The sequence below is a fragment of the Plasmodium coatneyi genome, chromosome 14 (genome assembly GCF_001680005.1).
Source record: "Plasmodium coatneyi strain Hackeri chromosome 14, complete sequence".
Lineage (NCBI taxonomy): Eukaryota > Apicomplexa > Aconoidasida > Haemosporida > Plasmodiidae > Plasmodium > Plasmodium coatneyi.
Window position 1 is genome coordinate 1969313 of NC_033569.1, and position 10813 is coordinate 1980125.

The 10813-nt window shown below is 37.0% G+C and overlaps 4 protein-coding genes across 4 annotated transcripts; 2 read left to right on the top strand and 2 right to left on the bottom strand.

Moving 5' to 3' along the window:
* Window positions 1–77: 77 nt before the first annotated feature.
* PCOAH_00055560 (Bi-functional aminoacyl-trna synthetase) lies at window positions 78–2225 on the top strand (the record flags this gene model as incomplete). Its single annotated transcript, XM_020062335.1, has 1 exon — window positions 78–2225. The coding sequence occupies one exon, from the start codon at window positions 78–80 to the stop codon at window positions 2223–2225; it is 2148 nt and encodes a 715-aa protein (XP_019917605.1).
* Window positions 2226–3465: 1240 nt separating this feature from the next.
* Window positions 3466–4572, top strand: PCOAH_00055570 (DNA-directed RNA polymerase I; the record flags this gene model as incomplete). Its single annotated transcript, XM_020062336.1, has 3 exons — window positions 3466–3753; window positions 3905–4050; window positions 4168–4572. The coding sequence occupies 3 exons, from the start codon at window positions 3595–3597 to the stop codon at window positions 4292–4294; spliced, it is 432 nt and encodes a 143-aa protein (XP_019917536.1).
* Window positions 4573–5547: 975 nt separating this feature from the next.
* On the bottom strand, window positions 5548–5829 carry PCOAH_00055580 (Dynein light chain 1; the record flags this gene model as incomplete). Its single annotated transcript, XM_020062337.1, has 1 exon — window positions 5548–5829. The coding sequence occupies one exon, from the start codon at window positions 5827–5829 to the stop codon at window positions 5548–5550; it is 282 nt and encodes a 93-aa protein (XP_019917635.1).
* Window positions 5830–7535: 1706 nt separating this feature from the next.
* On the bottom strand, window positions 7536–9752 carry PCOAH_00055590 (Uncharacterized protein; the record flags this gene model as incomplete). The annotated part of the gene is made up of 2 exons (XM_020062338.1): window positions 7536–7970; window positions 8235–9752. The coding sequence occupies 2 exons, from the start codon at window positions 9750–9752 to the stop codon at window positions 7536–7538; spliced, it is 1953 nt and encodes a 650-aa protein (XP_019917772.1).
* Window positions 9753–10813: the final 1061 nt, after the last annotated feature.

The window sequence follows — 10813 nt, forward strand, 5'->3', positions numbered from 1 at the left end:
ATATCTCAGTAAAAGGCCCCAATTGCAGCAACCATTACGTGAAAGCATTTATAAGGAGAAGTTCCATTTTGAACAAAATGAGTAGCCCAAATTGTGAAGAAAACGTGCCAGAGGAGGAATTGAAGAAGGCTGAAATATTATGCAAAGAACTAGACGAACTGAAAATTCAATACAAAGAAGTGAAGCATGCAAAGGCAAACTCGATTAAGGATCTGCTAGATATGAATTTAGAAAACTCAAAAAATATTATAAAAAATTTATTCCTCAAGGATAAAAAAAAAAATTATTTTTTCCTATGCACAGTAAACTGGAAAACAGTCGACTTAAAATATTTATCCACCATTTTTAAAACGTCCAATTTAAGATTTGTTGATGAAGGCAATTTAAAGAGCATGCTGAATTTGCTGCCAGGGTGTTTAACTCCCCTTGCTTTGAAATGTGACCAGGAAAACCTTGTGAAGTTATATTTTGACGAGGAATTAAAAAACATGGAAAATATAATTGTCCATCCAATGCACAACTATAGCAGCCTTTACATGAAGCGGGAAGACGTGGTCAAATTTTGTGAGCTGCATAACCACGCCCCGGAGTACATACACATTGAGGAGGGGAAGGACAAAATGAAGAAGGAGGACATGCAGCTGGAGGAAAACAAAATGGAGAAGCAAAAGGGGAACAGTGGTATGGGCAGTAGCGCAAACGCAGGAAAGGATGACCAATCGAAGGACGCCAACATACTAGGAATTGTTGCTAAGAAAACGGTAAACTTCTCAGAATGGTACACACAGGTGATCGTAAAGAGCGAGCTGATAGAATACTACGATATCTCCGGGTGTTATATCCTCAGACCTGCTTCGTACTACATATGGGAATGCCTGCAAAACTTTTTCAACAAGGAAATAAAAAAGTTGGATGTGGAAAATTCCTATTTCCCCCTCTTTGTAACGAAGAATAAATTGGAGAGGGAAAAAAATCACATAGAGGGTTTTAGCCCAGAAGTTGCATGGGTAACAAAATATGGCGATTCTACTCTCCCTGAAGAAATAGCCATTAGGCCTACGAGCGAAACGATTATGTATTCCGTTTTCTCCAAATGGATAAGATCACACAGAGATTTGCCCCTTAAACTGAATCAGTGGAACACAGTCGTTCGATGGGAATTTAAACAACCCACCCCATTTATCAGGACAAGAGAATTCCTATGGCAAGAAGGACATACGGCTCATAAAAATGAAGAAGAAGCCGTCAAAATGGTTTTCGACATACTGGATTTGTATAGAAGATGGTACGAGGAATGTTTAGCTGTTCCAATTATTAAAGGAATAAAGAGTGAAGGGGAAAAATTTGGAGGAGCCAATTTTACGTCCACTGCAGAAGCATTTATAAGTGAAAATGGACGGGCCATCCAAGCAGCCACTTCCCACTACCTCGGTACCAATTTTGCAAAAATGTTTAAAATCGAATTTGAAGATGAAAATGAAAAGAAGCAGTATGTTCATCAGACTTCCTGGGGGTGCACCACCAGATCGATTGGAATTATGATCATGACCCATGGGGATGACAAAGGATTAGTTTTGCCACCAAAAGTTGCCAAATATAAAGTGGTCATTGTGCCAATTTTGTATAAAAATACGGATGAAAATGTTATTTTTACCTATTGTAAGGATATAGAGAAGGTGCTGAAGAATGCCCAAATTAACTGCATCTTTGATGACAGGGAATTGTACTCTCCTGGGTACAAATTTAACCACTGGGAATTGAGAGGTGTGCCCATAAGGATTGAAGTAGGGCCTAAGGATATTCAAAATAATTCTTGCCTTTTTGTAAGGAGAGATACAAATGAAAAATTCAATGTGAAGAAAGAGTCCGTTTTGTTGGAAACACAACAGATGCTTGTAGATATCCATAAGAAGCTTTTCCTAAAAGCGAAAAAGAAATTAGATGAATCCATCGTTCAGGTGACCAGTTTCAGTGAAGTTATGGATGCCTTAAATAGGAAGAAAATGGTCCTAGCGCCATGGTGTGAGGACATATCGACGGAGGATGAAATAAAGAAAGAGACACAGAGATTATCTCAGAACCAGGCTAACACAGAGACGTCTCTCTCCGGCGCTATGAAGCCTTTATGTATTCCACTAGATCAACCTCCACTCCCACCCAATACGAAATGTTTCTGGTCGGGAAGGCCTGCCAAGAGGTGGTGCCTATTTGGAAGAAGTTACTAAACATTGGCCTTTCTTTTCCTTTACTTTTTTTTTTTTTTTTTTTTTTTTGGCAATCCGGTGGACAGTCCACTTGTGGTAATTTCAAAATGTAAATTACGTTAACATAGGGTGTACGTTCTAACCATTTTTATGTACACGTTTATTCTTGTAAAACGAGATATGATGTGACGGTTTATAGTTTACCTTTTATTATGCCACAGTTTCGCATAATCGGATAGTTACCTTTGGCCTTGTTAAAGGGAGATGCAATCGGACCTATCGGGTGCATCTTCCCTATGTCAACCTCCCCTTCTTTTTTTGTATCATATTCATCATAATGATACAAAAATCTACATCGATGAGAAATGTATAAAAATTTTGTACAAGACTTCCACAAATGGGGTTAAGATAGTGCGCGAAGCGAAATGAGTCCCATTCGTTTTTTCGTAGTTGTAAATGATACTTTCTTTTTCTTTTTTTCGCGCTCCCTTTTTTAAATTCCTAGTTGTAAATTATGTGCAAAGTACATCCCCACCCCTGCTCCAAACCAACTGTATGTACAAAACTGTACCTTAAAGAATATTAAAATAGTTTGTACCAGCTTATGTGTAACAATCGGAGCTGACAAATGGGGGGAGATTCATCCCCACATTCGACATATAACAACTCTCCGTTGCGTTGTCCCCCACGAACGTTTATAGAACTGCCCTACATTTCAAAAACGAAATTTTTCATTTTGTTCAGGGGACCAAATATGATTATCTCTGAGATCATTTCGAGTGTTGTTTCACATATGCGGATTGTGCGAATCGTCTTTGAATTGTAAAATGGGTTTATGGTAGCATCACCCCGCAAATGTGTAATCCCCTTTATTGCGCCTCTACCAAAATGTGGCAACTGTCCCAACAACTGGCCAATAATCAGTCATTCTTTAAATAGCTGTATATGGACTTATCTTAATCGAATAAAAATGAACATTATTTTTATCAGTTCGAAAAAGGGAACTCTTTTTTTTTTTTTTTTTTTTTTTTCTCAAATGGAAATGTTTAAAATAACGCTTACGATCTTCGTTCATATGATTGGAAGTGACCCATTTTTTCCCCTTGAGGCATATTTTCCTTGCACCTACTCTATATGTAAGGCACTGCTTAAATTGGTTTTAGAAGTTTGCGCATTTGTTGCCAATCGGGGGGTAGCGCCACATATGCATATAAATATGAATACAAATACATGTAGCAATTTTTCCTGATGGTCGATTTTTCTTTTCCCATTTCCCAATCGCCTTTCATCTCCTTTTTTGGAACCCATAGCATAGATTAACGCGCATAATTCGGAACATAAATTTCATTCCCAAATGTAACATATAAAGGAGAAAAAAAGGCTCAAAACCATGGCGTCAAATATTTTGTTCGAAGATCGCTTTGTGATAAGCAGTGTAGATAATTCCAAGTTTGAGAAAGTCAGCAGAATTAAGGCGAAAAGTACAGGGTATGACGCGGAATTAATTCTTGATGTCCATTCGGAGTTGTTTAAAGTGGAGGAAAAGAAGGTAAAACAATGGTGGAATGAGTTTTTTTTTTTTCCCTCCCCAGGGTTGCTATATTGCATTCCATTTTGATGATACGCTTTCAGCTGCACCGTGTGAACGTCGCGTATATATGAACACACCGTATTCGCTTACCTTGCACCACCTCTGATAGGCTATTTACCTGGCTCTACAAGACAAAATATTGAATAAAAATGATGATAAAATATGGGAACAGGGAGAAAATATTGCTCTGAATAACATTGAGTACATTATGAGTGGCAGGATTTTTAAGTTCGAAGAGTTGTCCTCGGAGAGGAGGTTCGTTTCGCAGACGCGGCCACACACCTTCGGGATGTTGCACCATATGTTTGTAATCCCCTTTTAATACGCAATCCGATGTGCGTACCCACATGAACGAACCCTTCCCTTTCGCAGGACCGTTTACGCTTCCTTCGGCGGACTCATGATGGCCCTGACAACTGACAAGCAGTTCATCGGAGACCTCGAGATTGACATGAAAATTTACCTGCTCACGAAAAATGTGGACATCGAAAGGGCATAAAAATGCTCAGCGATCTCACGTTACCTGCGCAAATAGGAGGAAGTACACCTAGAAGGAGAAAATGATGAATCGTAACAAAAAAAGGAGGCGCAATGAATACGGAAAGAGGACTCTTTGGCAGCTTGTTCATCCACGCCAGGTTCTTCATGTGAATTACTACTAACCCTTTTGGAGCCAAACTTTTTTTTCCCCTTCATTTTTTCAGTTTTAAAAAATCGACCAAGTTATGCTTTGTCCGATTTTATTACTTTAAATTCGGCCGACTCGGCCATTTTAGTTTTTTTTTTTTTTTGTCCACAAGTGTAACCATTTTGAATTTAGCGAAATGCCTATTACGTGCCGCCTTCAAGAAGGCACCACCCCTTTAACTATTCACCACCGTTGCAGGAGCACGTAAAATGCATTCATATCTGTTTGCATGTGTGTTTACATACACGTATATGTGTACGCACACTTAATTCGCCCATTTTTTTATTTTTTTGGAAATACCTGTCAATATATTATAAAAAAAACGCACTACAAATTATTCCTGTCATTAATTTTTGTTAATTATATGTTGGTTGCTATTCACGCGTATATTATTATACGAAAATTAGTAGTACATGAATTTTTTTAAAATGAAAAGGGGAAGTGACCATTTGGCTTTCCTCACTATGAAGTATTCATACTTTATTAAAAAAAGGAAGAATTTTGTGTCCAAGTGAAATGCAAATTTTCAAATTGATGTTGCTTCCAGTGCACACATAAAAGGTGTGAATGTGAAGCAATGCGCAAAAAAAATGATAAGCAACTGACCTTGCGGTCAGGCGAAATGGAAAATTATGTAAACAAAGAAGGGAGAGGTCATATGTGATCACCAAGGTGGAAATGGGAACGCACAGAGCAACCACATATGTACATATATATGCCTATGCTTAACTGAAAATGTGTGTAAAATGAAAAGGGGCAACAAGTTCAGTTATAAAGAACTATTCTGCCGTCGCGTTTCACATATAACATTTTCCCCTCATTCATTGCATGTACACCTTGTGCGAGGTTTATCCTTTCTGTAAGGAATATACCCATTTGTATGCGTCATTTTATGGGTCTTCATCCGATGAGCGGATTTTTTCCCCACTAGTTCATTTAATCCAATGCCACCTTGCATGATTTTACATAATCCCCCTCTGAATTATTCTTGTCAAATGTGGAAAAAAAAAAATAAATAAAATAATTAAAGACAAAGGGAATTACACACTTCGGGACATATCATGTTAGCCCGACTTAAACAGCAGTATAGCTACTTGTCCAATGTAAAAATAAATAAAATTCTTAGTTTCGTGTGTAACATAAGACCCGAAGTTCCTGCCCACTACGCAGTGCCATGTTGGGTCATATTTTCTGTCAAATTCTTTTTTTATATGAGCTGCAATATCCTTTTCGACATTATATTTTTGCAAAGCTTGGTTGGCACAATCGATGGCATCAATTTGCATTTCTTCCGTCATATCTACATTCTTGACAACTGCATTTTTGTTTGATTTTCTATCCGCCATTTTGTGCTACTGATTATGTATACAAGGGGGTAAAAAAAAAAAAATTATCTTTTCTGTGAAGTACTTTTTATTTCCAACTTGGTAACGTATATGTTTAAATAAAAATTTTTGGAAGTGTGCTTCCGTTGTCACACTGAAAATATGTATGGGGAGGTTCTCTACATAGCATTACGTGATTTTTAAAGATGCTGGTGCAGTTAATATGCACATAAAACAATCCTCAAATATGTTAGCACAAAAAACTTGCGTGTGGACCGTGCCCCTTCGTGATACAGTAAATGGGAACAAAGTGATCTACGTTTTTTTTTTCTTTCTTTTCTTCTTTTCTTTTTCGTGTTCACGAAAATGTTTCCAAATGGATGTATGCGTTTCTTCTGAATGATGAAGGGATGAGCAAAAGGGCGGGAAAAAAGGAAAGAAAAGGGAAGATAAAGGAAAGTGAAACGTGAGGGGAAAATAACAAAAAATTGACGAAAAAACGAAGCACGTATCGCGTGTACATTTACCTACCTATCCCAATCCGCTGTTATTTTCTCCCAATATCATGTTCAGCTCTTTTTGTAGTGCCGTAATGTGCCATGCAGAGAGTCCTATATTTTGGCTAATTTTACACAATCGAGCGAGTGGCTTTATACGTATATACAAGAGAACATAAATGTGCTAGTATAAGTGTGTGCGTGCATATATGCATATTTTCACATGAACGTAGCTGGTGACATGACATTTATGCACAGCAATTGTAGCGGTGTAAATGGGGGAATCGCCACTCACATGCGTCTAAAACGTACTCATATGGCTCTTCATAAAGAAGATCGCTTGTTGGCTAAGTTATCCCACAAGAAGCAATTTAATTATCCCATGTGTGTATGTTTGTGCTTGTGCCGTGTGTACAAAACTCGCGTGGCTGAAGGGAAAACTTGTGTGTACGTAAATATATATGTGTACAATTTATACATTTTGTAGCATGCTTATGCATACGCGTGGTGAAAATCCTGGGCACACAAAAGCAATCCAGCGTTCCTTTTGCGTGACGCGAATAACTAATTAACAGTGTGCGATGTGATGAATTAAGTTATTGCGAGGAACATAAACCGCGAAAAATGCTGCACAATTTTTTTTTTTTTTATTTCACCTCGCATATGGCTTAAATTCCATTGAGGCGTAAAATTAGTGCTATATGCATATGCGCCGCTCTCCCAAGGTAAGCCAAATTTATTAAATGACAAAAAAACGTGCAAGCTTTGATTTTGCATGTATTCATGCGTATCCGCTAGGTGTTAATTTCGCGACATATGCTTCGTTCGCATGTTTGTCCATCCGTTTGTGTGCTGGCTTCTTTTGTTTTACGTGTTTCCACCTTTTCATTTCCCCCCGTTATTACGCCACTGGTGAGCGTGCCGAATTAACGAAACGTTAATTAAACTGTTGAATAAGACAAAAAAAAAAAAACAAAAAAAATGGAAAAACCTATTTAAGAGAAAAAAATGCACACACATGCTCACGTGCGCTATGTATATACACATTTACACATATTATGTTTATGTATGTTCGCCCCAAGCCGCGCTAGGGGGTAATCACCACGTACATAACAATAACAAAAAAAAAAAGATAAAATAAAAAAAATAAGCATGGGATATAACGAATGATCAAATTAATCAATCTATACATTTGATTTTTCTTCATTTCTCTAGTGCTTTGTTCCTTTTTTAATACGTGTGTATTTTCTGATTGAACCAACTTGAGGTTGCTCCAGGGAGATCGCTTGCTGACATGTCTGAAACTTTAAAATACTCTGAATTGGTTAAGAACATTTTTGTGATAAAGTACGTAGAAACAAACTGCAAAAATGCCGTCCCAAATAACATAAATCTCTGTCTCCAATATGTATCAAAGATGTAGCAAACCATAAAAATGATAGGGAAGGAAAATATGTAAAACAGTCCACATATGTACATCTTTTTTAAAAAATTACGAATGGTAGGAATCTTTGCTACTAAGAATAAATTGTTTATGTTGACGTGGTATACAATGGCTAGAACTACTCTCAAGGCTAGTATTATGTATCCCGTAATGTTATCATTGTCGAAGAATTTGGATGACGACTCCATGATGTATGTGTTATCCAGGATGACTAGAACGACCTGCAAAGAGGGGGAAATTGCAAAAATGGTGGTAAGCGCCTACATGTGCGATTGTAGCAGAAAAGCCTACAACTTCGAATATAGGGCGCAGTAGTGTGTACACGTGGGGGGGGAAATGTATACATATATGTATATCCTTTTTCACGCATGCCAATGTGGTAAAAAGACGAGCAGAGCCATATCATGGCGCATTAACACTGGGCGCCATTCATCATGATGCACGAGCATACGTATGTATCCACATTTATGTTCTCTGCCCCTTACGTGGAAAAAGGTAATGACGGCAAATATCACCTTGATCCTGGCAAAAATGTCGAAGGAGGCCTCGAAAATGGTCAAGCCGTAACTTAGCGAAAGCAACATGGTGCACATTATAATTTGAGCCAAAAAATTCAGCAGGTTGAAAGAAATCTTAAAAAGCTCAATTCCAATTCCGTTTTTTGAATACACCAACAAATGGATAAGTAGCAAAGAGTTGGATATTAGCTGAATCAAAATTACAAAAGCTACACACACGACCATTGTATGCTTGTGCTCCTTCGATAGGATATTCTGCATGATTTTGCTACCATATTGTATAATTAAAAAGATATATAGAATAGTTAAAATAAAGGTGAGAAGGGGAGAGTATAACAGCTCGTAGGAAAAATGTGAATTGTTCGTCTGGAATATATTTACCTCATATTCAACCTTGAACCCATCATTTTCGTATATGTAATCTATAACCTTTTCGTAGAACCCATTTTTATACAAATTGTTGTACATGTTGGTAAAATTCTTCATATTTTTAAAGTTGTAATATTTGAGGAAGAAGGATATGTCTTCTATCTCCCCCTTTGTAAAATTATTTTCGAAAAAGAGGAGTCTCTTAGGATTTTTCAAAAGGGTATTCTTATCAAAACTGTATGATTTGTAGAACTTGGAATTGCCATTATTATCGTCATCATCTGAATTATCATCGTTGATGATGTCCTCATCCCACGCAGCAGACGCTAGGCTCGAAATGTCTGTCTTCTTTGCGGCATTTAAAAAATATTCCCAGTAGGCTATTTTAGCCTTTATGCTTAGCTTCAAATTACGGATAAAAGTGTGGTAACAATCGTCAAACATTAAGAACCATACGTGTACACGGTGTGTCGTTTTGGCACTAATGTTTACGTAATCGTAATTAAAATCCTTTTCATTCATAGCAGAAGCGTGGCTAGAAATCTCCGATTGCAACACTTTGTTGTTTTTTAATTCACTGTGAATTGTATTGAATGATATGGAATATTTATTACTCATAAAATTATTTATGTTGTACGTTTTGCTGTTCACAAGATCGGAGTATTTAAAGTGAAAAGGTATCTTCAACCTATGGACGCTTCTTAAATTTCCCAAGGCTAGACACTTTTCCCCTTGATTTACGTAATTCTGTTCAATATCCAACATTAGCGTTACTCTCTGGGATATGCCATGGAGGTCATTGTTTGTCAATACATGGTATGCATTATCATAATCCATGTGAAACAACTTATCTGTATTGTCTCCCCCATCATTGGATGACTTGCTGCTCATTTTGTAGTAGTAATGAAGCAACTTTGCAATGATGTTATCCGTAAGCTTCATTTTTATGTTGAATTGGCACGTCCCTATGCTGCAGCTGAATTTTGTCAAGTAGTGTATTTTTTCATTTTTCCTAATATTGAAGCTTCCATGGAACACTTTGCCTTGCACGTCCAGGAGGGTTGTAAGCAAGGCAAGAATCCAGAAAAGGAGGACGTAACCATTTTTTTTCGCCATTATATGGTCCTCTTCACGTCACTATGTGTTCCTTCTATTCGGTCAAAAATTTGCTATACAACTACGTTAATTGCTTTTATCTTTTATGCCACGCATGTGTTTCGCAGGAATGTCATAGTCGACTTGTCAAGGCAGTTTCCATATATAAAAATTCGTTGCGTCTTCGCGTGTAGAAATATTGCTTTGTAACGAAGTATATGTGCTACTACGCCTGTCGCGGTGCATACGTACCTTTTCTTACGTGCGTGCTGAAGATCACGTCCTAGAACGACACACACACATTTTCCATACTACTGGGCCCAGAAGAGGCAACCGAACAAAATATTCCTTTTTTAATTAAATGTTAACACATGACGTAAATTATCTAGCACTATAGGAAGAGGTAAAAAAAAAAAAAAAAAAAAAAAAAAATGTACGTACAACATAAAAGGACTGATGCAAAAAAAAAATAGCAGCATGGAACAAAAATGCACCAGTGAAACAACAGCAAATGGGTAAAACAATAAAATGCAACAAAAATAAGACAAACAAAAAGCGAGCAAGCAAAATCCACCGGGAAGCTGGAACTAGATAAAGCACATTTCTACACTGTTTTAAATATAAAATTGTGAACTGACTTACAATAGGTCAAGAATGTCCTAAATAATGAACATTTAAGGTCATTTCGCACAACATATATTTTTTTTTTTTATCTTCCGCGGCTTAACATAATATTACACCGTAAGGCTTGTCTATGAAGAATGGTGACACCTATTTAAATGCGCGAAGGCAACTAGGCTGATTTGGAACATCCCCCCATACAAAAAAAATACACACAAAAAAAAAAAAATAAAAATAAAAATAAATAAATAAATAAATAAATAAATAGCGAGGTATACAGGGACCATACGAAATTTAAAAAAAAAAAATTCTCGAAAGTTTTTCAAAAAGGAACATCAGAGTATATCCATTTTTTGTTACACTTCTTCTTATTATTTTTTTTTTTTTTCACCCCGAATGAACATGGTTAAGTGTTCCAAAAATAAACCCAAATTCTTTGCACGGAACTTTTTTTTTACAGA